The 26,861-nt window shown below is 40.3% G+C and overlaps 1 protein-coding gene across 2 annotated transcripts in view; it reads right to left on the reverse strand.

Moving 5' to 3' along the window:
* Positions 1–530: 530 nt before the first annotated feature.
* Positions 531–26,861, reverse strand: part of Enpp3 (ectonucleotide pyrophosphatase/phosphodiesterase 3) — a 68,994-nt gene continuing 42,663 nt past the window's right edge. The window contains exons 15-25 of one of the 2 annotated variants that reach the window (XM_028766424.1): positions 25,285–25,412; positions 20,519–20,585; positions 19,584–19,671; positions 15,790–15,968; positions 14,404–14,455; positions 11,398–11,552; positions 6,028–6,163; positions 5,220–5,297; positions 4,277–4,409; positions 2,416–2,572; positions 531–784 (exon numbers count right to left, since the gene is read on the reverse strand). In XM_028766424.1, the coding sequence (XP_028622257.1) occupies positions 614–784; positions 2,416–2,572; positions 4,277–4,409; positions 5,220–5,297; positions 6,028–6,163; positions 11,398–11,552; positions 14,404–14,455; positions 15,790–15,968; positions 19,584–19,671; positions 20,519–20,585; positions 25,285–25,412 (1,344 nt within the window). In that variant the 3' untranslated portion in view covers positions 531–613. Of the gene's footprint in view, positions 785–2,415; positions 2,573–4,276; positions 4,410–5,219; positions 5,298–6,027; positions 6,164–11,397; positions 11,553–14,403; positions 14,456–15,789; positions 15,969–19,583; positions 19,672–20,518; positions 20,586–25,284; positions 25,413–26,861 lie in introns of those variants that run through there. The other variant, XM_028766425.1, reaches the window with a different exon arrangement.

The raw sequence follows: 26,861 nt of genomic DNA on the forward strand, positions 1-26,861 counted from the left end.
TATAAGCTATTGTAAACAGGCAGCTTTTGTGGAAATTCACCAGCCTGAGTAGTCATAGACCTTGTAAATAAGTAGCCTTGGTGGATAGTACCAACTTAGATAAGGACAAGTGAATCATAGGCAGAGTCATAGTGACCTGTCCCCTGAACCTTCACCCAGCCGATCCCCTGTTCTGAAAGATATCTGTACTCCCCCTGAACACCTATGCTCCAGTATCATCCCCTTCCCCATGTCTTGCCTTTTTGTGTTTATAACCCCTGTGTGAATAAGTAAAAATTATGATTTGATTTTTAAAAAATAAATAAATAAATTGATTAATTAAAAAAAAACTTCATACTAGTATGGGGAAGATAGCTTAGTGTAAGATTGCTCTAAAGGATCCTATGCCCTCTTCTGGCCTCCTTGGGCACCAGCACATATGTGTATATACTCAGGGGAAGAAGAATAAATAAAAGAAATGAAATTTCTCTAATGTCTATAGAAATTAATAAGATAGATTATAGTGAAAATGTATAATATGACTTTAAGGATTAAGGAAAAATAGAAAATTTTATTTTATAATTTTTTTCGACAGGAAATGTCTCCATCTTGTCAAATGGCTTTATACATCCATTCAAATAATGGTTTCAAATGTGGGCAAATATGTCTTCAGTTGCAAAATTTCAGAGACAGGTTGTGCTTTTTCCTGATAAAAGTCAAGGCCGGTAAGGAGCTCCACATCTCGGACCCGGGCAACATGTGCTTGAAATCTCTCTTCAATCCAAACATCTTCAGTTTTGTTTTCCTGAAAGATGAAACACAAAACCATTTTCCACATGGTGTATCTCTCCACTTGGCATAAAGATATTTTACTACTGAGGTGACTGGTTTGTAATTTATTTTTATTTCCTTGGCTCTTCATTTGATACAAGTAAATTTTTGTTTAATCAAACAAACGTCCTAAAAGAAATACTCTTCACCATAAACTCATACCCACTGTGTACTTGCTTTAGTCATATTTGTGTGGATGCACATACATGTTCATGTGCATGCATGTGTAGGCATGCTTGTAGAGACCAGATGTAGATATTGAGTTTCTTCATCAATCAGTTTTCCCCATTATTTTTTAGGGTCATTCACTGAAGCTGGAACTCAGTGATTGGGTTATTCAAGCTGGTCAACAAGCCCCAGACATCCTCTTATCCCAACCTCTCCAGTGTTGGGATTGCATGTGTTCGACACACCATCTATGGTGAGCTCAGGTCATCATGCTTGCCTGGAAAGTGCTTATCGATGTAGCTATCTCCCCAGCTCCTAGACACAACATTTTAAAAGAAGTACCAACTAGGTAGTATCTTTTTGTTCTTAGGTTCAAAGCTAACATTACTAACTTGCATAAATCAAGATGAATCTCAATGGTTTTTAAACTGTTACTACATATGAGTGTACGGTATATAGTGCTGGTTTGTGTTTTCCAACTTACACTGAGGGCATTGTAAATGCTATACCTTCCAGTTATTTTTCATTTGTGACAAAGTTTATAATCTATCCATAATGATGGATCTAGACCTAGATGAGTAATTCGTTTTAGCTGCAGTCTCTGACATTTCTAAATTATAATTTAATTCAGTTTTTCAAAATTACCAAACTGATAGGATTGGGTACTTTTCCTATTCTAAATAATACAGTGATGAATAACTTTGAATGGTCTCCTGTGTTTAAGAGCATAGGTTTGGGGATATATAAATAAAATTGCTAGGTTATTAAATACATGTAATTATAACTACAAAATATCAAAGGTTTATGTCAATCTCTATTCTTGTAGGCAGTAGATGATCCCCATGCCTCTATGTCTTTTACCAGTCATGAGTATAGACAGCAGTTATCACCCTAGGTCTCCATTGTTTCTAACCCACCACACTCATAATTATCATTATAAATGTCTCTCCCATATTGCTGTATTTTAATTCTCTCTCCTTCCCACTCCGTGTGTGTGTGCGTGTGTGTGTGTGTATGTGTGTGTGTACATGCATGGACATATGCACATGTGAACTGAATCTAACATTTCATGCTTCAAGGTACTAGAATTGTTATTTATATATTCATTTATGGAAATAATTTAATGTCGACCTTAGTGTAGAACTTCAATGCTTGTGCCCAGAAAACAATAAACTAATGTTACCCTCGTGAGTATCAACCACACACACACACACACACACACACACACATGCAGACCTTCATATATAAATACTTGTTTACATATGCAGATTTGTGTTTAATATTATTAATTCTATAGATCATACATCTATAGAACTCTAAAAAACACAAAGAACAGAAAAACTGCCTGTTTCTGTTTTAGATAGAGCTGCTTTTGTGACAGCTCCGATGAGATATGAATAGTCATTTTCTGGCCCCAGGTTCTCCAGGCATACTCACGGGACAGCTTTCCATGTTGGTAGGCCGGTGAGGAACAACGAAAGGCAGGACATCCAGCCACCCAGGGCAGCTCTCAGGTATGTGGGTTTTGTTTTTACAACTTGTCAGCACCACAAAGTAATGTGTTGGGACAGGAACATCAGTGTCAGGTACATATCTGTAAATGTAATTGAAATGATTTGACATCATTACAAATGTCTTTTTGTTTTATAGCTTTAAGGAAATGCCAAGGTGAAGAACTGCTAAGGACTAGGTGGAAAGTACAGATCGTGTGCAGAGTGTAGTTTTATCATATATGACTTCCACGTCAGTGAGCCAGAAAGCTCTAGTCAAAATCTAAGGGATGGCCATTCTCACATTATAGCAAATCACTAGAATACAAAGAAAGCCCATGAAACTCTGCCTCCTGTGTTTCCAAAGTCCTTTGGCCTCATACGTCACAGGGGTGTCTTCTAACGGAGTGGGTGCTAAGAACAAAGGATTCTATCTCTTATGGCTTTGCACTTCTGCTGCACAGGTGGATCATCTGTCCCCCAAAACTCTCATTTAATCAACTTTAATATGGAGGTATCCACAGGGTCTACCTGGGGTAGATCCAGAAAAATGGCGATATGCTGGTTGTCTCTCTAGCAACAAATACGAACGCACACATTGTAAATGTTGAGTGAAGATAAAGGTATCTGTTGACTCTACCAGAGGAAACCTGCAGCAACATATGACCGATTCAGATTCAGACTGTCTGCATCTCCATTCTGGTTTTGCCCATAGGAGAAAAACCTATCAAGCAAGCAAGCAAGTTACTTAACCTCTTCTAGCCCTGGTTTCCTCATTTCTGACTTGGGGCTAATGGAACTGGACATCAAGTTGTTTTGTAGATTAAACAAAGCCTGTGTAGATGCATAGAAAACTGTCTACTATGTAGGAAAGAGCTCTCAAAATATTTGTTAAAATTAGCAAATGACAAGGTGTAGAATCTACTAAACAACCAAACAAAAGCCAGGTCCGGGGTGGCACACACACACACACCACCCCAGCACTGGAGATACAGAAGCAAGAGGATCAGGAGTTCAAATGTATCCTCAGCACCATAGTGATTTCAGTGCCAGCCTGTGCCACCTTTGACCTTGCCTCAAAGTCAAATGAAGAACAGTGGCTGGAAAGAGCAGGAAAAGCACAGGGCTGGCTGTACATCTAGTGTGAGGTTTACTTTATCAAAAGTTGTCAGTAGAAACCGGAGCTTTGCAGACTCTAGACTGGGATCTGCCATTGGTTATTTTTATCCTTTTGAGATTTTGACAATAAAAGAAGCAATGGGACTTCTTCCTGGAAAAGCCTAGGACTGAGAGACACTAAAGTGGAAAGTAATTCATAACAGCCTGCTATAATGGGCTTAGCATCAAGGTATACAGTTTGTTCGGACTGGTTTTCTACTGAACTCTATTTGCATCCTCTACTGGAATTATTTGTTGTGTTGTCTACTGCATCTGGGAAGTCTACTAAGGTAAGCTTAGCTTGCGCTTGATTTTTCCTAATTATATTTGGTTTGATTTTATATTTATTGACGTGACTCTGACCCTACATTTCCTCCAGAAAAATCTCATCTTGTCTTCGTTCACATTTTATAAATTTTCCAATAAAATTTTTTGTTAAACTTTACCTGGAAACAGTTTAAGTTTCGGTCATATAATTTTTTGGCTAAATATTTAGGGATTTTAAATTGAAAATTGGCGTCAACAGCAACTGAATATGAATGTACTGTGCATATACTATGTAATATTGAGATTTTTACAGTATCTAGTTAAAGTTTTGAGATTTTCCTTTATGATACTCTATTGCTAAATCAAAAAGTCAAATTACTTACTGTGTAATTTCATTTGGAGCATCAAAATGGCCATCATAATTATAATCAAAGATGGGTCCACTAACCACATTCACTCCATTTCTTTCTACAGCATATTTTATAAGGAGAACCTCATGGAAGTAGTCCCACATTTCTAAAAATGGACAAATTAGGTATTTAAAAAATCTGATTTTACTGAATGTAGAAATATTTTCTATTGTTGGTACATTTAAATAACATTACATTCCACTCCAGTAATTGCCCATGGTGATTAGATAATTCTACAAGATAGTTATGCAACTAAAACAAGCAGTCATGTTGATGAAAATTTTTTATCATTTTACTAGAGCAAAATATATCTCCAAATTCCTTCAACAGTGAATATTAACACTCATCAGATCACACATGCTGTATTATTAATTATCATTCTGGAAACAGACACTTACATTTCTTTTACTTATGGTGAATGTTAATAAAAATTTAGCTCTATGAATAGCTCTTAACAGGTAAGAATTAAGAACAAACTTAAGACAATTATCAAATTCTAGCAACAAGTCAAAATTTTAGTTAGTTGCAAAGAGACGGCATCAAGAGAGTTTTCATTTTGCCTATATTTAAAATAGCAGAATAAAATGACTCCGTGTAAATAACAAATTGCAATAATAAAACATAGGTTTAGTTTGGCAGGCCAAGGAACCACTTTATATGTATGCACCACCAAGCCTGTAGTCTCAGCTATCACAGGGGTTTAGAAGAAAGGATAACACGTTCAAGGACTGCCTAGACTAGAAAGTGGGTTCAAGACCAGCCTGATCAACTTATCCAGACCCTATTGCAAAATAAAGAATAGCAACAGACTGAGCATATAGGGTCAGGTACATGGGTCAGGGCGCAGTGGTTGTTCAGCATATGTGAGACCCTAAGTTTAATGGCCAGTGTGGGATGGGGGAGGGTAGATACTTACTTTTGAATTCTTCATACATTGGGACCAAATTACTTGTAATTAAAGCATCATATTGACTCTCATTAGTTCCTTTGATTGCTGTAAAGCAAATGGGCTTTAGTAAGTATAGATTTCAGTGACTCTTTCTTTGCTTTCATTAAGCCTCTTTCGACTGTACCTGTGCAAATCTCTAAATCACCAATCTCTCAAACAAAACAACTACAGTCACATACCAGATGTAAACCATTCCCAGAAACTGATGTTGTTGAAATTCTCGTGAATACATGAAAATGACGTTCCCAGATTAATAGAGGGGGGAAAAAGACTTGAGTTTTAGAAAAATCATACTTGTTTTTATGTGACCCCAATAGAGATTCTCCCCCCCCCAAAAAAGCCAGAAATTCATCTGACTGGCTAATTTACAGTTCAAAGCTGTCGGACACACAGCCAAGTGGACAGACCGGCCAGCTTTTGCCCTTTGCAGGAAGCAGCTGCCTTCTCTGTGAGGACCTCAGCTCCGGCGGTACGCCAGAGATAATGTTTTCTTAGATGCTTGTGTCTCTTTCCAAATACCCTTCAGTTGTAAAATTAAACATAAACCTGCTGAACTCTCTCCACATCTGGGCCTGATTAGAGCTAATCTGTCGTTCCCACAGAAAAAATTTATTAGCCTTTAAGGAAGCTGTTGTACCACCTCTGGGCAGCCCCCGACCACCGAAGCCTCTTAGACGGCCCAAGCAGGTCATTTGTGTGGGGAATATATGTTTAACGCACACGCCACATCCGCCGACTGAGGGCTTCCTAGCCGCTCTAAAAGAGTTTCACTAACCAGGAGGATAGAGGAAGCCACGGGAGATATTCTTGTCTGCTAAATAGAAGGAACATTTTTGGCTCTCAGAAGGAGCAACCCTGACATCAGCCCGCAGACAGTCTGGAACTGTGGGAGGAAGAGATGATGTGTCTCCCTGTTGAAAGAGAGAAAGGGGGGAAAAATTACACCCACAGTTGTGGCTCGCCCATTGCCTTATTTGGTGTATGACTTCCTAGAATGTTTTTCATTTACCCTCTTCCTATTGTCTTAGTGAATCAGGTCTACACCAGCCACGGGAGTGGATGTTTTCAGCTCTCTACTGGTTAGGGGTATGGCGAGTGGGGGGATGGGGTGGGGGGAACCGACATTGGGAGGACACATCAAATATACCCTGGGAAAGAACATTTGCAGAATACAACCTGAACTGAAAGCCAAAGAATAATAGAAACGACTGCTGAAAAACAGTCTTTTGGGGGAATTGAACTTTTCTCTAGGGATATGTTATACATGCAAATAAGAAGTGAGTGGATGGGAAATGTTGGAGCTAGAGGGATGGCTCAGCAGTAACACCACTAGATGCCCCTGGGTTCAGTTCCCAGCACCCAAAGGGCAGCTCGCAACTCTCTGTAACTCCACGTTCAGGGAATTTGACACACTCTTCTAGGCCTGTGGGCACCAGACAGACCCTTGGTGACATATATACATTCAAATATTTAAAATAGAAGAAATGAATCTGTTTTTAAATTGGAAAACAAAATATAAACATTATATGTAGATAAGAATTAGCTGCATTGTTTTTAAACTGGGTAAAAAATTCTAATTAGCCTAAAATTAATTCAAAGAGCTATAGTCACCTAAACATAATATAACATAATATATTATATATAACATATATGACAAATACAACATATATCATAATATATATGTGTGTGTGTGTGTGTGTGTGTGTGTATTTGAGACAGGGTCTTGATGACTTTGAACTCTTCATGCTCAGATCTTCACTTTACAAGGAATTACAGGTATGTTCTGCCAAGTCTTGTTTATACGGTAGTGTACAGTGAGCCCATAGTTTCGCACCCACTGGGCAAGCACTCTGCCAACAGAATTACATCCTCAGCCTCCAAACATCCTTAATTTGAAGCAAAATAAGTTTGTAAAATAAATCATAAAATAGATTGTAAAGTTGTAATTTCTAAGTTACATTTAAAGACTAATACTGAATCTCATCCACAGGACTAGCCTGCAAACATGACTGGTGGCTGTTGAGGACCAGCCTCCACACTGATAAATACAGTGGAGTATGCGCTCAGCACATCAGATGAACACATACAAATAAGTAAGAAATATGCTCTTTGGTTCCATTATTTCACAGGCTTTGATGTACTTCTGCACTGTGGGTGATAGATATTTTCCTGAAGAAAAAACTTGCAATAACTTATTTAACAAGAAAATTATGCTAAATTTGACCTGTTTCTTATTCAGTACACTGTATCTACAGCTAATGTTAGCTACATTGTCTGTATAGCATGTGTGAGGTCGGTTCACAACAGAGAAGGCAGTGTACACTGCACTGTTCTCAGGTGAAAGAGCAACACCAAACGTCAAGAACACCTGAGAGTCGGAGACAGGGCAGCCCGGGGAAGGCAGGCAGGGACTGCCAATGCTGGCACAGTGTGATTCTCCAGTAGAAAGCATTTCCAGGAGCTCAGGCCATTTCTCATCATGATTAAATATATACTTTTATCGTTGCCTTCTTCTAAGGCTCATGAAGAGGCCTTAGTGATGAAAACACATAAGAAAATACCATACATATTCAGAAGTTCAAAAACAGGTTGGAGCTTCCTTTAAAAGGCAAACAACTAAAAGCTAGACACTGCCCATGTATGACAGCTCTACGCCTGAGCGCACCTGCTCTTTAGGTGTTTACCTAGAGCACTCCTGGCCTAGCACCGCTGAGACAGGCAAACACCATGTTGACTGCAGTATGAGTCACTAAGAGGCACAGATAAAGAAACATGCTACATATGCACAATGGAGCTTATTTAGCCACCAAGAAGAATGAAGGTATGTTGTTGCAAGAAAAGTAGATGCAACAAGGGATAATTATATTCAGCAAGTTCGGGCAGTACTTGAAAACAAATATTGTGTGTTTTCTCATGCATGGCTGATATATATGTGTGTGTGTGTGTGTGTGTGTGTGCATGTATGTATGTATGTGTACATATATATCATCTATGTATCTATGACATGAAAGTAGAAGCCAAATTATCTTGACAACAGTTCTTAATACGTGAGTCATGACCTCCTTCCAGGTTGTCTATCAGATATCCTGCATATCAGATATTTACATTATGATTTATAACAGTATCAAAATTACAGTCATGAAGTAGCAACAAAATAATTGTATGACTGGGGGAAAGGGTCACCACAACATGAGGAACTGTATTAAAGGGTCGAAGCATTAGGAATGGTGAGAACCACTGGTCTAGGGGCAAAGAAGGGACCATCAGGATGGAGGAAACCTGAGGAAGGGGACAGGAGGGGTGGGGGAGATGCTCTGTATATAATGTACATGTGTGTGAAAAGATCCTCATGAACACAGTACTATGTATGGTGACTATGTAAAGTGAAAGCAAAATTAAATGAGGTGAAGAGAAATATACAGAAGTTAGAAAGCAGACGAATGGTAACCAGACAGAGGTGATGATCAAAACCTAAGGATAGCCTCTGACCTCCACATGCACACCTACACACACACACACGCACACACACACACACATATATATATATGAACACACACATAGACATACATACAACACATATATACATACATACTTACATATACACACATATATACACATATGTAACACATGTACACAACAGATTTTAAAAGTTCCTAATGATGTGGGAGATGTCTATATATGCTACATTTTTTATATATTACATATATATATCACATATATAGTATATACATATATCGTACATATATTATAGAATGATAGGTATTTTTCAACATTAGCTAAGTTTTTAATCAATGGAAGTCTTTAACTTCATGCTAAATTAAATCATGAAGTATCTCCTTTAAACAGACACTGCAGTTCTTGCTTTGTCTTCAGTTTTCCATCTAATTAGGCAAGTAACTCAGCTCTTCCCACTGAGCAGGTCCAGAAGCAGCACCCAAATCAAACCTGACCAGATTTTACGCTTCCAGAAGTCGTTGCAAGAGGACCATGCCTCCACGTCACAATTCCTCCCCAGAACGCTCTGGAGAGAACAACAGAAATTACAAACACCCACCTAAACCTCAGAGAAACAGAAGCTCTATATAACTTAAAGACCAACCAATTGCACCGGTGCTCCAAAGAGCTTATTTAAAGCCTGATCTCTCAGACAGAGAGCTGATCTACAAGGCTTCATGTGAATCTCCAAACATCCTTCTATGTAATTTTCTCGAACCACAACACACACACACAGAGTAATCTCTGAATTAGAAAGCAGAAGATTGCTAGAATCCCATCCTGTCATGTGGATGGGAAATACTCAAGCATCTCTCTGGGACTGGAGAAGGGATGGGAAGGGATGGGGTCTTCTGGTAACAAGTTAATTTTAGAATAATGAAGAACTGTACTAACAGCCTAGCCTGAACCCAGTTACAGTCTCTCTGCCCTTGTCATTGTCCCTGCTCATATGACATCAGGAATGCCAGGCTGCAAGGGGAAACATCAAAAAACATGAACATCCCCACTAGCTCCACGCAAGCCCTGCCAGCCGGGACTTTTCATAGTCAGGAACTGGATGAGGACCCTGACCTGGAATATACAGACCTACTCAGAGCAGACACAAAATAGAAATTATTTTAAGGACCATTGAAAAAAAACACAGATTCCTGAATAGTGTGCCCATTAAGAGAGCAATGAGGCCACCAGTCTACATAGGAACTCAGGTAATTGTAGAATATTTATCCATATTGGGAACAGACACTAGCATTCTGTCAGCAACGACTGCAATGGAATCATTGTTGACTGTGAAGAAAGCTTTAATTAGAACTAGAAAAATATGCTATTTTTCTGCAAATTGTCTCAACTGAATCAAGAAGAGGAATAACCCAGTCAGTTATTTTCCGTCTTTAAAGGAGATGGTACCCTCAGCTCAAACAGTAATAGCTAGGGTTTGTCATGATTTTTCCACTCTAATGCTTTCTGGTTATTTATTCATCCTTCTGTTTGGTGATATAGCTTTGTCCTTAAAATGCTGAGACAAACTCACCCGATCCATATTATTTAGTTAGCAGTATCCGGACAGTGCTATTGTCCTACAGACCTGAGTCTGATGTTGCTTCCATCAACAGTTCCTTAGTTGCTAATGAGACTGAATTGCTTGAGTCATTTTTCCTGTTCGTCTGCTAAGAAGTTTGTCATTCTATTGTTTATGTATAGATGTTGATTATCTGTCTTAGATCCTAATCACTATTCATGATATCCGTCAGTTGTTTCTATGTGCAATGCAAATGTACTGATCTGTGATATTCCTTTCAACATAAATTAGCGTTAATGTAGCCTAATTAAGTTCTTTTGTAATTTTGTTAGTGTTGTTCCAAAAAGCCCCAAGGTCATAAAAATGTAAGCGAGAAATATGGATTTGCTATTCGTATTTAGGACTATCAGTCAAGCAGCAAGTTAGCTTTGTGAACAGTGTGAGGCAGTGATCTAGTGTTTTCTTCATGGTGGGTACCCAAACGTTCTGGCACCATTTGCACAAATGGGGGTTTGCCAGAACAGAAAAATGACTGGGGAAGGAAATTTACCTAGCGGATCCTCACCTTCAGGCCAGAGGGACCTGCGACACAACACACACATTCATACAACGTTCTAGAGTGCTAGATCCCTCAAGGAATCAGAGGCAAGAAACCTTATAAGTCACCATCACCTTCAAGGTGCACCTGCCTTGTACTCCAGGAAGATGGATGGATAATATCATCCTCCTTTTGCTTCCTGTTTGACTTATAGTCTTAATATGAATAGCAAATCCATATTTCTCACTTATGTTGTTATGACCTTGCGGTTTTTTGAAACAATACTAACAAAACTACAAAAGAACTTAATTAGACTACATTAATGCTAATGTGTATTTATTTGAACCGTCTTTTTCTCCCTCCTCACCACTTAGCAGACTGGCCTAAACTATTGTCATTTCTCCAGGTACAACACAACACCTTCCTTCTCTCTTCCCACCAATAAAGGCCTTTATATCATAACTACAGCATTTCCTTAGAAGTGACAAGAGTCCACACTGGCTTTGAGAATTCTTCAGCAGAACAGAATTCAACCCTTTTGGTGCCCAGAATCAGAATCTTTCTGCTGCTCACTGCTCACTGGACTAAGAGCTTACCGGCTTGGGAACTGTGTATGAACTCCACATGGGCATCTTCATAGCTTTTCCAAACCCACTGATGTACTCCCTCTGGTAAAGGAGACAGTGGTCTTTGTTCTTCTGTATCACTCTGGGCCTCCCAAATGGCAGATTCACTTTCATTGTTTCTGTGACTAAAATTGAAATGACAAGAAATATTAGTGAAGTTAGTAAAATCAGTAACCACCACTGCCTGAGTGTGTATTATATATCAAGTATTTGGATTAACATTTTACAACAACCCTGGGAGACAGATTGTTATCTCATTATGCCTACCACCAAAAAGTTCAGTTGAATAACTGGGCCAGCCCAGGGGCTAGGCAAAGACCTGAAGTCTGCCTTCTCCTTACTATTTCAGAGCTCACAAGATATAGATTAAGAGGAAAAAAGACTCAAAAACAAGAGTGCTATTTTGCAGGATGGATGACCCACCTTAATAACTGTCATAGAAGAAATTAAATTAGAGTTTTATTTAAAAATATGTCTGCTTTGGTCTGAACGTTTATACCTTTCCAAAGTCATACTGAAATCTTGTACCCCAGAGTGATGGTGTTTGGAGGGGAAGCCTTTGGGAGATGATTTTGGTCATGAAGTGAAACCCTCAGAAACAGGATTTAAGCCTTAGAGATGAGACCCCAGAGAGATTTTTATTGATGTCTGCTCTGTGAGGTTAGAATGAGATGGCAGGGGGTCTGCTGACATGGAGTTTGCTGGCACCTTAACGTTGGACTCAGTTTCCAGAGCTCTGTGAAGTAAACTTCTGTTGCTAAGTCAACATGTTTACAGTGTTTTAACATCCTGCAGAGAGTTTGTTATCTAACTGTTGGGGCAGGAGCTGATAACTTCTAACATCTGTCTACCTAAGTATGTATCTATGTATCTATGTATCTATGTATCTATGTATCTATGTATCTATGTATCTATGTATCTATGCATCTATGTATCTATGTATCTACCTACCTAACTAACTACCTATCCATATCATCTATTTCTATTCATGTGTTTGTATTTATATGTTATCATATAATTCAACCAAAACAGCTTGACAATATCTAATATATATTATATATTTATATATGTGTTATATATTTATATACACATATAAATAAATTTAACTGAGCATATACAAGTTTTTTTCTTATCATTCATCCCCAAACAATGTACTATAATCACCATTTTTGCAACATTTATATTGTACTGTATATTATAAGTAATTTTAAAATGGTTTAAAGTTTATGGGAGGACAAAGATGTCACATGCATGTACAACACCTATTTATACAAGGGACTTCAGCATCCTCAGATCCAGAGTATCCACAAAGAGGTGCAAGAATAATCCTCTATAGATATTAAGGTTGACTGCATCCCTATTTTACAAAAGGTACAACTGAGGCATCATGAGTTCAGTACAAGAATACTTACAAAATAATATAATGAGATGGTGCAACCACTTTGGAAATCAGTGTGGCGGTTCCTCAGAAAATTGGACATAGCATTACCTGAGGATCCAGCTATACCACTCCTAGGCATATACCCAGAAGATGCTCGAGCATATAACAAGGACATATGCTCAACTATGTTCATAGCAGCCTTATTTATAATAGCCAGGAGCTGGAAAGAACCCAGATGTCCTTCAACTGAGGAATGGATTCAAAAAATGTGGTATATTTACACAATGGAGTATTACTCAGCTATTAAAAACAATGAATTCGAGAGGTTCCTAGGTAAATGAATGGAACTAGAAATTATCATCCTGAGTGAGGTAAGCCAATCACAAAAGAACACACATGGTGTTCACTCACTGATTATTGGATATTAGCCCAGAACCTTGAAATGCCCAAGATGCAACTCACAGGCTCATAAAGAAGGAAGACCAAGTGGGGGTGATTCGGCCCTTCTTAGAAGGAGCAACAAAATACTCAAGGGAGCAAATATGGAGACAAAGTGAGGGACAGAAACTGAAGGAGGGGCCGTCTGAAGACCACTCCACCTGAGTATCTATCCCATGTCCAATCACCAAAGGTAGATGCTGATGTGGAAGTCAGGAAGTGCGTGCTGATAAGAGCCTGATATGGATGTCTCCTCAGAGGCCTTCAAGAGTCTGACATATTCAGAGACAGATGCTCACAACTAGCCATTGAACTGATCATAGGGTTCTCAATGGAGGAGTTAGAGTGAAGACTGAAGGAGCTGAAAGGATTTGTGGCACCATGAGGACAGCAACAATACCAACCAACCACAGCTCCCAGGGTCTAAAGTGCCTGGGAGCACTTAGGGAGAGATCCAGGGCTTTAGCTGAATATGTAAGAGTGGAGGGCCCTGCTGGGCATAGGTGGAAGGAGAGAACCTTCGCCCCAGGGGGTGGGAATTTTGAGGGTGGGGAGATGGGAGTTGGGGGGTAGATAGAGGTTACATCCAAAGAGAAGAAGGAGGAGGGGTGAGGGGATTGGGGGTTCCTGGGTGGGTGGGGGATGGGGTAAGGGGACAACATATGAAATGTAAATAAAACATCCAATAAAAAAAATTAAAAAAAAGAAAACAAACAAAAAACAAAAATAATAATAATATAATGGTAAAACTAATGCAGGGAAGCACTTGTAAATCCTCTCCATTGACTTTTTAAAAATCTTTACAGCTGTGTGAAGTGGTCTGAGTACCACAGATGAGGGATGGAGGCACAGTGAAAGGAAATTATTGGCCCCAGGTTAGACCACAGAACCACCTCAGGGATCAGGTTCATCTGTTTGTATCTTAGCCAGGGATCAGCAGACATAGATGAGGCACCACACTGAAGGAAGCTCCTGGAAACATTGTGACTCCACGCTAACTACTCTGCTCTTAGAACTCTGTGTTTGCTTGCTTATTCCTTCTTTATATTGTCCATAAAAATCTACATTCAAAAGTCTTCATAGTTCAGCCTGGGAAATCTCTAAAGGGTGGTGTTGTACAGTGTTAGTTCTCAGTATCACAGTTACTCCTGACTTACCCTCTACTTGGCTGAGATTTAGCCTTTGGTTTGCTTGCTCTTCTTGTACAGCCTGCCAGAAAAGAGAGAAGGGAACAGATAAATCAGTTTTTAAAATGACCAAGAATATTTCTACACCAGCAATATAAAGTGTTTTACTATTGAACAAAGAACTCAGACTAATTTGAGATTAAATTTCAATTATGTCACCACTCAGAAACAGAGGGATTTCTGCCCCATTGTGTGTCTGTGTGTGTGTATGTGTTTGTGTGTGTATGTGTGTGTTTGTGTGTGTATGTGTGCTTTTGAGTGTTTGTGTGTATGTGTTTGTGTGTGTGTATGTGTGTTTTTGAGTGTGTGTGTGTTTGCAGAGATATTGTTAATGGGAACAAGCATCTTGACCACAGATGGAATTAAATTGGGATGGCTGCATCCCAATGCTTCTCAAACTTTAATGTGAATATAGTTTCCTTAAGAACTTGTTAAAATTCATATTTGGATTGAGCAAGCATGGGGGATGGCCTGAGACTATGCATGTCTTTCTGACTCAGAAGAGGTATATAAGCTAGTTTTGAGACCACATTTTGAACAGTAGGAGGCATTCTTTACAGAGAGGGACTCTGGAATTGTAGTCAGACTCAACTTGAAAGACCTTGAAGGGTTTATCTAACTTCCCTTGGGCCCTTTTTTTCTCTACAATGAGGAATAAATCATCAATTTTATATTATTGATTTTTATGGCAGTTCTAATGAGGCTCTCTGGAACAAAATGTAGGAACTCTCGATCTGAAGCTATATGCACAAAAGAATACCACACCTCTACGAGGATATTTTCCCTGTGGACATGAGAAGCTGTACTGGACTGTGTCTCTTAAAGCCTTCATAGCAGTGAGGAACAAAGTCTATGTGTGCCACTTCCACTGGAAGTTCCTTTTCTGATGCTTTGTCCTCGGGTCTTTTCCTAGCAGTAAAACTCAACCTTATCAAGAGTCTCCTGAGATCGGAAGCCCTCCTTCTGGACTCAGCCCAGAGCTTAATCTGTTAAGGACTGGCTCAGCACAAACTGCCATTTTTGCAGTGTTCAACTGCAACTGTTCGACAAATGCCACACAGCACACAAACCACTGAGTGTGCCTAAAGCCAGATTATAATCCCTGCCCCTTCTGTTCTAAGTAGCTAAGGATGGTCATCTGATTTTACTGTAAGAAAAGGGTTTAAACGGAACTTAAAGAACACCAAAATTGCTATTTTGAATGGCTAAAGAAAGTTGAACACACACATTTACTCACATAGTATATATACCATAATCTCTCACTTCCTGATAAAGTTCAGAGAAACCATATAACATTTACTCAGTAAGTAAGATGGCACCTTTACGTTCTTATAAAGACTTGGAATTGTTACTCACCGCCTGTAGTGTGGAACATGAGCAGTCTAGTGGGTCTTTAGGCAATGGAGTAGTAAAACCACAGCCAGAAGGCATTGACAGTTCTCCTGCATGTGATGGGTTGTAAAATGGTGCCTTCAGAAGATGATTCAAACTGCCGTGAGAACCATTGTTTGGTGCCGGTTGAATGTGCAGAAGATCTGTTAAAAAAAAAATAATAAGTTTAATATAGCTTGGAAATGGAAGGCAACAACACCTTGGTGGGATGTGGGGGACAAATCCACCCACCGTGTAATGCCTGCTATCAATTCTGCCACCTGTAGTTACACCTAGAGATGTGACTTAGCTGACTTTCATTCCCCAAAGTCCCCAGTCTCTTGTCTGTCTACACTGAGACCATCCCCATGGTGAATCTGCATGAACTTCTATTTCTCTTGAGAAAAGCTTCATTGCTTAAATGATTCATTACTTTGCCCCTTATGTGTGCCATGGGTAGTACGTATTAAGATGCCATCCTGTTTGTTGTCTGTTGGTATTATTGAGACAGGATCTCACTACATAGCCCTGGTTGGCTTAGAATTGGTTGTATAGACCAGGGTGACCTGGAACTCCAGAGATCCACCTGCCTCTGTCTCCCTAGTGTTGCGATTTAAAGCATAAACCACCATACTTGTAAAAATGATGTTCTTTGGGCTGGAGAGATGATGGCTCAGTGGTTAGAAGCATTTGTTGTTCTTGGAGAAGACCCTAATTTTCAGAATCCACATGCCTGTGGCTCCAGTTAGACATACACACACACACACACACACACACACACACACACACACACACACGACATAATGAAAAATTAAACCAGTAAATTTCATTCTTTATTTATAGAACATTCTCAATTTTTCCTATAAAAACAAATTATATCAAATATTTTACAGGCATCATCTTTTTAGAAGCTCTGAATGATAATGGGGTCATTTGAAACTCTGCTTAACTAACCCTTTTTGCTGAAGAGGGGCTCTTTCTCAGGTCTGTTTAACTAGCTTTGGTGAGACAAATAAGGGCAAACCACCTTTCCCCGAGGCACTGGAAAAGTGTCTACTGTCAAAGCTGTTAAAACTTATTAAAAATCACTCTTAGTATTGATAATACGAATAAGGGGCCACACAGCTCCCCAGTTAGCAGCTGTTGGACTGTTTGATGCCGTCCTCTCTGCCTTGAGCACATGGGCTCAATTCCACAGCCAGCACAATTGCTTTCATACCATCAGCACTTACCTCAACTGCTCCGAAGATGCCCTTCCTGCCAACGACTATAGCTGATTTCCTGGGCTCCTGAAGGCAGAGCCACAGCCAGGGCTGTTTGAAGATCCTTCCTAATGGGCTTTGTGTAGTCACAACCCACCATGAACTATAGTTCATCCTGCAGTCATCTACACCTAGGTCAGAGCGGTGCCACTTCCCATGTTATCTAACAGGGAGAACGCCATGACTAGGTCCACAATTGGTAAGACACACGAGTCTCAAAAACTGTGATTAGTGCTAAGAGGCAAGTGGGTGATTGTCCCAAACAAATGAGTGTAATTAGTCCAAACAGCAGGCAGGTCCCTCAGAAAATGGGCTGAGAGATAGCCTCCTGCACTGCCTCCCCTGAGGTTACAGATTCAGGCCCCATAGAAAGGCTTGGCTTGCATGAATGGTCTTGTATGTTGGTCTATTGTCAGAATTGCAGGTTGAGCTTGTAGCACAAAGAAAAGCAGCTGCAGAGACAATGGCGGAGACAGTGGAAAATTCCAGTGGCAACAGAATGGAAATGAGCAGTCCATAAACCGGGCTGTGAACACCTCAAAGCAGGGAAGAACTTGACACCTGAAAAAGGTAGTGGCAGTGGTATCCTGGCCTCCTGAGTGTCCTGTCTGGATACCCAGAATGAGTCCTGGCAGAAGCAGTTGCTCTGAGCAGTTTATCACCAACCAAGCTGAAGAAGAAGCCTGGTCAGAGATAAGGATAGTGGAAACAGGAAAAGACACACATGTCGGGAGATCGGACAGGCAATACTGAAGAAAGAGAAATGGCTATATGGAGACAGAGAAAAGAATCCTGGGCCCTGGTCACCAAATGAGTTCCAGAGGGCTGTCACATCTCACAGCCTAGAGTCTCAAACGCCTGGTAGAGGACTGTAACATCCTTGTTTCCAAGGGCCATGAGGTTTGGTACCCAAGGCCTGCGTGAGGACTGAAAAACCAGAAGGCGCCACTTGCTTCTCTTTTGACTTAGCAGCTGCCTTCGCTCTGGTAGAAACAGAAGCTTCCAGAAGCCAGGCCTTGAATCCTCCCTGCCTACCCAGGATTTCAATCTAGGTAGAGCAGAGGAACCCTCAGCCACAGACAACTGACAGGCGACAGCAGAGCAACAAAGTTCACTCTCTGGGAGGCTCTCACCAGAACAAAACATGCATCTCCTGGACAGAGCAAGACCTCGCCCAGTGCACAGACTTCGGACCATCGTCTCTCTATGGGCCTCCTCTCTCCATTCCTAAAGGCTCTTTGTACTCAAAGTCCCCAAGATACTGGTAGAGATATGAGCCAGAGTCTGCTTTGTCTTTTCATGGCCAGTTTGAATGAACATGTTCCCTTCCACTAACTTTTTCAACTTGGTTTTTCTGTAGCACATCCAGTACTACGACGAACCTTAGACTCCTGCGACATACTACCACCTAAGACCTCCTTGGCTTCTATTCAGTCTAATAAGACTCCTTGACATGGGCCCAGCTATGAGAGTCAAGAATTTGTTAAGACTGAATCAAATTCTTTTTAAGGTTTTATTGTATGTATGTATGTATATATGTACATATGCATGTATGTATTGTGATGGAGGAGATGCACATGTGCCACCTCCACCTGCTAAGCTATCTGACCCCACCATGCTTTAAATAGGGACTTTTTGTTCTCCTAAGTCATATTCAGTTATGACAAGCCAGACTAAGAAAATCATAGTACGTAAATCTGACTGACAGTGAAATTGCAGCTTCCTCCCTGGATTGTCTAAGCAAGTGATCTCTCTTGATAAGTGAAATAGAACAAGCATGTAGAAGATTTGTTTCCTGAAATGCTAATTCTATAAAGTGTTTTTAACACTTTATATTAACAAGAGTATTAACAAGAGTCTATCTATATAAGACTTTATTATCCTCTTTAGTTCCAGAAGACTTCTCAATTATGTGAAAACACTTTTTAGCTGACTTTGTGTATGTTTGTGTGTCCATGCACATGTGCAAGTAGGTGCACGTGTATGTCTGTGCATGTGGAGACCAGAAAATGATATCAGGTTTCTTCTTCAACCTCTTTCAAACATAGTTTTTGAGACAAGGTCTCACAACGAGGCTAAATCAATTGGCTAGACTGGCTGACCAGTGAGCCCCAGGGATATGCCTGACTCTGTTCTACCAGTAACTAGAATGGAAGGCTTTTCCACAGCTACTGAAGATCCCAACTCAGACCTCTATGCTTGTGCAGCAAGCAATTTACTGACTTAGATATCTCCTTGGACTTAAGTGTGTTTATCTTTTTAAAAAATTAGAATTATTTTAATGTTCTATATTTTATTAAATTAATTATGTAGAGACCAGAATACTTTTTTAAAAATCTTGGTTTCTTAGAATACACAATTTACCATTATCAGTAAAACAAATGGAATCACACATATAACAGAAAAACTCTGAATAATTTTTTTCCTTATATTTCTGTTTTCCATTTTCTTAATACAGGGCTCCTAGCCTTCAGTTTATCCCCAATTTCAAATTAGAGCTGACTTAAATATACTTACCACACAGTAGATTATAGACTTCAATATTTTCAAATGGTTCAATGACAGTCTTCTCTTTAAAGCTGGGTCCATGTGCCAAAAAGATTGCCTACAAGGGAAGAAGGGAAGAAAGAAGGGAAGAAGGGAAGAAGGGAAGAAGGGAAGAAGGGAAGAAGGGAAGAAGGGAAGAAGAGGCGTGTGAGCTAAGCTTCCTCTAGTGGCTCCTCTCCACAGTCCCTTTCCTGGGCTTCGGAGCTCCACAAACTCCTCATTTTCTTCCTCACTATCACCGACTTCTGTGTCTCTTTGCTTGAAGCTGTTTCCCCCACAGCTTCCTAGAGTAGAGATGCCCTGCACTGAGTACCTGCACTTTCTGTGTCTGTACTCAACCCCCAAACAGAGAACCTCGTCCCCTATGTTTTAAACAGCTTCTATGCCTAAGACTTACATTTTTATTTCCAGCATAGGCTTTTAACTTAATACTCAATATCTCTTGTTGCACATTTAATATACACTTCTGTCTTGTGGGCCCAGGTATTCTCTGGCTTTCTCTTTCCAAATCAGCAATAGCTGTGGTTGAACACCTTCTGATAGCTTGCCAAGGCTCTCTTGTCCCCAAGAAATGATGAACTCCAAACTAGGACCTCTGAAGTGGCTAGTTCTTCTGCATGGGACACTCATTGTTTCTCGATATTGGAAAAATTAATTGTTGCATCTTCAAATCTCTGCTTAAATGTCACCCTGGAATCTCCAGTTCTTCCACACTAGTTAAGATTGCACACCACCCACAAAAGCATCTACCTTCAAAGCCTCACCAGCAGCCCTTTACTCTGCTCTACTCTTCCTCTGCGCCCCACAGCCCTTCACCCACCATGCCAAAGCACATATGCCTGCTGTCTCAGTCATTCTCTCTCTCACTGTTGACTTGTTTCTGGTTAAAAGCTTCAGGAAGTTACCTCCATGCTCTTGAATTCATTGTTGTAACCGTGCGTTCCTCCACCACAGCTGGAACTCCCTTTGCTCCTGCGAAAAGGCAACATTGTTACACACTGGTCAGCGTGCTGACCTGAGATGTTATTCTAAGTTGTATACCTTCTGTTGTGGAAGTATCTTTTCTGGCAATTAAATACATATATTTACATGCTCAGATTCACAACCATTGATAAACAGAAGAAAAGGAAAGAGGGAATGAGACCTTTGGCTTTTACAAAAAGAATTCAAAGATGGTTGGCTCTAGGACATTGACAAAGGAAGAACACGAATGTGAATGGATTCAAATGTTTTACCTTCAGCGTGGGTGGAGACCGCCCCACAGATAGAGGCACTTGCCAACCAGCCTGACTGAATTCAGATCAGTCACCAACTCCTGAAAACTCCCCTCAACCTCCACATGCATACCATGGCACATGTGTCCACACACACAACACACACACACACACACACATACATGTTCACTCACTCACATACAAACAAACAAAACATGAAATATAATAAACAGTTTGTAAGATTTCACCTTCAAACTCACTTTTGCCCATCAAGACCAATATGATTGAGAATTCAAGTAATTTAGTAATAAAGCTTTAAAATCCGAGGAAATATTAACTCCTGATCTACAGTGGAGATGTCTAGGGAAATAATAAGAAACCATGATCTGGCTGGAGAGATGGCTCAGCAGTTAAGAGCACTGACTACTCTTCCAGAGGTCCTGAGTTCAATTCCCAGCAACCACATGGTGGCTCATCACCATCTATAATGGGATCTGATGTCCTCTTCTGGTGTGTCTGAAGTGTACTCACATACATTAAATAAATAAATAAATCTTTTTTAAAAAAGAAAAGAAAAAATAAACCACGATCAAGGATTCCTTGGGAGTCACGTGATAAAAAGACCATATATTCTGTAAATTCAATGTTTATTTTCAACAATCTGGGATTTCCTCCATAAGCAGCTATGTCTTCATTAAATAACGGTTCAATTAGTTTGTTCTTTGTCAAGTTTTACACAGTTTAACATCTGAAATTCATGCTATAAATTTTATGTACAGTTGGTCAAACAAAAGTAGTGATAAATGAATTTAAGTTTCCTTGATACTTTATTAAACTGGTTCAAATTTTGCCACTGAAGAGAAGAAACTTTTAATTTCCAAAAGATGCTTTTGGAAGGTTTCTCTCATCTGCTTCCTCTCCCTGTGCCCACAGGGTCAAACACACAAACAAAAACAGAGAGGGAAGGGGAGAGCGTAAGGGAGATGAAGAGGCAGAAGAGAAAGATAGAGATTCTATGGTAATACTGGACTTTCTACTGACCCTGAGCAGTAATTTAATGGCTTAAGAAACTGACTCTAGGAACTAAAGTGATTGTGTTAAAATCACTTGCTGCTCCTCCAGAGGACCTGGGTTCAAACCCAAATTCCACACTGTGTTTCATCAATTGTTTTGACTCCAGTCCCAGGGCATCTGATCCCCTCTGGTGGACTCTGACGGTATTACATGCATGTGGTGGTGCAAGACAGAAATGAAGGCAAAACACCTATGCAATGTATACAAACTTTCAATCAGAAGTAAAAGAGAAAAAGTTCTCAGAACAGCTCTATTCCTGTCCTATTCCATGGAGAGCTTCAGTCACCTGTCCTTGTGCTTGATTGCATTCTTGTCTCCCAACCACTAAGCTGGCTCTGGAAACCTCGAGCTGGCCTTTGGAGGCAATTGGTGCTGTGGTGATCGGCTTGACTTCCAAACACCAGGCGGACACTTTAACTGTTCTCTCCTCTCTGTCTAATTAGCCCAGCTGAAGTCCAAGTCTCTGCATCAGCTGAGTAACACAGGGGCGTAAGAGGAGACTTCTCTTCTGGTACCCAAGCAGATGATGTCCTGCCCCTCCGTAATCACCTTCCTTCTGGTCCTCTCCTTCTCTGCCATCATCCTATGCTGTATCCTCACACACTCTGATCTGAACAAATTCCAAACAAATAATTCTGCTTTCAGAACTCCAGAATGTTCTCACATAGCACACACGCCTAGCCTGTGTGTGTGTGTGTGTATATGATGTGTGTATGTGTGTATACATATGTATATGTATATATATATACATATATGACACTGATGAAATAAAAATACATGTTCTAAAGAGTACAAGTTGGTCATAGAATATGAAGAACCAATACTATTCTAGAAAATCCAAGTCATAAATTACCATAACTTTGTCTTGGCAATACATCACATAACTAATGCCATCATCTTCGAACTCCACCACTTCCCTGTGACTGGTATAACACTGAATAAGTGTGGTCACTATATACATTTCTAAGACACCAGTCTGACTCTTGCTAGACCCTCCTGCTCCTTGAGCAGGAAATATGAATCTCACGATAGTCACCTCAAGCCACCACCTATCATTGATATTCTTTCTGCAAGGCCATTCACAACCTTAGTCATCACAGATAAGCCATTTCTGCAGAGAGCAGCTTCTGTTATGGTTCTAAGGCAGTAGAACCACCAGTGATGACTGGGGCCTACTCCTTCCATCCAGGAAGCACTTCTCTACCCTTACATGCTTTGCAACAGTGCAGGGCTAGGAAAAGAATCCATCTTATAGTGCACAGGGCTCTGCAAGCAAGAGACATTTCCCAGCAAAGAAAGTGGGCCCACTTCTTCCTGATCAGCCAACGGGGCTTGGTTCCTACTCCTGAACCTTGTACAGTAGTGACTGGACTGCACATGGTAGATCTTCTGTACATCTACCTAGCCACTCAGAGCCTTCCCAAGTCAAGAGCCATGCGCCCAAGAAGTCTTCTCCTGTGTCCCCTGACAGCGACGCCTGCATGAATTGTGTACTTGGCTCTAACAGCAGTTATGCTAATTATATCTGTCTCGCCACACACACCTCAGGTAAGGCATACAACTGTTTATCATTCCTGCTTATTAAACAGGTGCTGGTGTGTATTTGACAGCTGCCATCGTAACAGAAAAAAGCTGACATTCATGCTCTCCAAAAGGATGTTTTAAAAAGTCCTCAGTCATAGTTGTAGAAATTATTTTATCACAGTCTGGGGTTTCTACCTTGCCTCTGATCATCCAGTTCTTGGATTAAAAAAAAAACACACACACACAGCTGGGTAAGAGACAACACACACTACACACATACAGTTGCTAATAAAGTTTACTCAACAAAGGAAAAGCACTTGATAGGCAAAGGATTAGGGTTCCCCCCCCTCCCCGAGTTCCCTAAGTAGCTACTTAGACAGCCTAACCTTAAACTCACAGGATGATACTGGCTAGACATTGCTGCTAGTTTTTGCTCTTGTTTGTTTTTGTTTTTAGAGACAGGGTTTCTCTATGTAGCCTTGGCTGTCCTAAAACTCATTCTGTATGAGTTCTGTAAAGCAGAAGACAGAAAAGGCTAAAAAACACATTCTCAAAGAGAGACTAGTGCCATCTGGTGACAAGGTGAGGAACTGCACTTTCTGGTCAAGCTGTGCATTTCCAGGTTATTTTTAGACTAAATTCAGCCAACACCTCCCCTCCCCCAATTTCTCTTCCTGAACACACGTATTGAGATCAACGTCCCTATCTTCTTTCACGTTCCCTTCCTTTTTGAATGTGTGCTTTAACCATTGGTTTCCCCCGCCGTTTAGCTCTTCTCCCCCCAGCATTACCGCACTGATACCTATTGGGACAAAAAATAAAGAATGACAGTGATTCTGTTTATAGTCATGCATACATATAGAAATAATAAAAGGATACTTTAAAAATCATATTGAGGACGGTGTAGTAGCATACACTTTTAATTCCAGAACTCAGGAGACGGAGGCAAGCTGTTTCTGAATTTGAGGCCAGCCTGGTCTCCAGGTTGAGTTTGAGGTCAGCCAGAACTACATAGTGAGACTCTTATCTCAAAAAAATAAAACAAGGAACAAGAAGCTGGGGAGATGGCTCAGAGGTTACGTGCACCCTTCCAGAGGTCCTGAGTTCAATCCCCAGCACCACATGGGATCTGATGCCCTGTTCTGGCATGCAGGTATACACGCAGATAGTGCAGTCCCACATTTAAAAAACAAACACACAAAAAGCTATAAAATCCTCATAATCACTTAGTGACAAGAAAGCGACCAGTATCTGTTCTCTGTCTTGTTTGCTCAGTCTTTCCCTCAGGGCTGTTTTCTCTGCAGGAAGAAGGGTGACTGTGTTGCAAACACCTGGCCACAGGCAAGCACTGGAGTTGAGGGTGTCATGAATTTTTTAGGATGGAGGATTCTGGGTGGTTTCATCTTTTCTGAGAGTATTCCTACTTTACAAATGCTGAATGATAAGGACCAATTAGCTACTCTGCCATCAGAAGACTACTTTATGAGAGCCAGGAAGACCTTAAAGTGCCAGCTAGACATTCCGTCTGTCACTCTCAGCCTGGATGACAACAAAACCTCTCCTCTTATCTGTTCCTTAAGAGGCAACCCATTCGAGGTAGCAACATGGTGTTGCTCATGCCTCAGAGTAGTGATGAGAATTCTCAACTTTCTTCCATTTTTGATCTGTATTATGAAAATCAAGACGCTAACAGCAACTGCCTAAAAAGATTATCGGCAATGAGGAAGTGCTGAGTTAGCAGAAGAGGCCAAGGAAACGTCAGTGTCAGAGTTTACCTCCAACAGTGGGGGGAGGGGAGGTGGAGCTTAAGGAGCTCACAGCCAGAGGCATCTGCTGGGAATACATGAGTAGACACAAACCTGAAAGCCAGCCATTGCCGATCCACCATCAGATGAGCTTTGTCAATTCTGACATTTTTGGCAAAGTGTAGTCGTTTTGGCAAATCGGGGGTCAAGTAGGGTTTGAAGTGTTGGTCAGGTTTTTGACACTGCAAAAACATACAAGCATTTCTCCCATGACACATCAAATACACAGGCTACCTTTTACAATTTCAACTTATGGCAAGTACGTAGGCAAGTTTTAGAAGTAAGAGGATTTGGGCAGGAGTGGTCACAGCTCAGTGGTGACAAGCACTTGCTGTGCCTGCCAAAGACGTGGGTTCAGTTCCCAGCTCCCACATTGTGGCTCACAACCACCTATAACTCCAGCTCCAGGGATCCCGTACCCTCTTGTGGCTTGCTCAGGATCCTCCAAGCACATGGGCACATAAACTTGTTCAGAAAAACATACACATAAATTAAAAATAAATAAATGAAATTTCAAAATAAGTAGCTTTAAGATTAGCTAATTAACTAGCAATATTGCCCTATTATCCATATGGCCAAATATAATAATCATAGTTATCATTACTGCAATTACTATGTTGAAACTTAAATTGATTGTTTAATGTCTTTCATATATTTATATTGTTGGGTATTTATCTGAAACCTCCACAAATTTCTACTCCCTCTTTTTAATGGAAAATGAAGTATGTGTAGATTTATAGTGAGATTTATATATGCTAGTAGATATAGACAGTAAATTTATATGTTAGTAGATATACACAGTAAATTTATATGTTAATAGATACGGACACATATACAAATCAGTTTAATTATACTAAGAATTTAATCAGAAAGGTCATCTAATCTTTTAAGTAACTATTTCCTTAGCTTTCTTTTTTGTTTGTTTGTTTGTTTGTTTTTGTTTTTTGAGAAAGGGTTTCTCTGTATAGCCTTGGCAGTCCTGGAACTCACTCTATAGACCAGGCTGGCCTCGAACTCAGAAATCTGCCTGCCTCTGACTCCCAAGTGCTGGGATTAAAGGCATGTGCCACCACCGCATGGCGTTAGCTTTCAAATAAATCACTTAAGCAGATTTTGAGTATATATACACTCCTTTGTGAAAAGTTCATCGAAAAATGGCAAAATTTTATTTAAAAAGTGTTCAATAATTACTATTTTAAATTTTTAAAAATGAAAAGCATGGGGCTGGAAAGGTGGCTCAGCGGTTAAGAGCACTTCTAGAGGTCCTGAGTTCAATTCCCAACAACCACATGGTAGCTCACAATTCCTCTGTAATGGAATCCTATGCCCTCTTCTGGTGTGTCTGAGGACAGCTGGTATACTCATATATATATATAATAAATAAATAAATCTTTAAAAAGTGAAAAACACATGAGCGTCTATTCGTGCAAAATAAAAATGAAGAAATGAGAAACAGTTACAGCTGGGCAGTGGTAGTGCTCGCCTTTAATCCCAGCACTTGGGAGGCAGAGGCAGGCAGATTTCTGAGTTCGAGGCCAGCCTGGTCTACAGAGTGAGTTCCAGGACAGCCAGGGCTACATAGAGAAACCCTGTATTGAAAAACAAAAACAAAACAAAACCAAGAGAGAGAG

Source organism: Grammomys surdaster, unplaced genomic scaffold, assembly GCF_004785775.1.
Source record: "Grammomys surdaster isolate TR1022 unplaced genomic scaffold, NIH_TR_1.0 168, whole genome shotgun sequence".
Lineage (NCBI taxonomy): Eukaryota > Metazoa > Chordata > Mammalia > Rodentia > Muridae > Grammomys > Grammomys surdaster.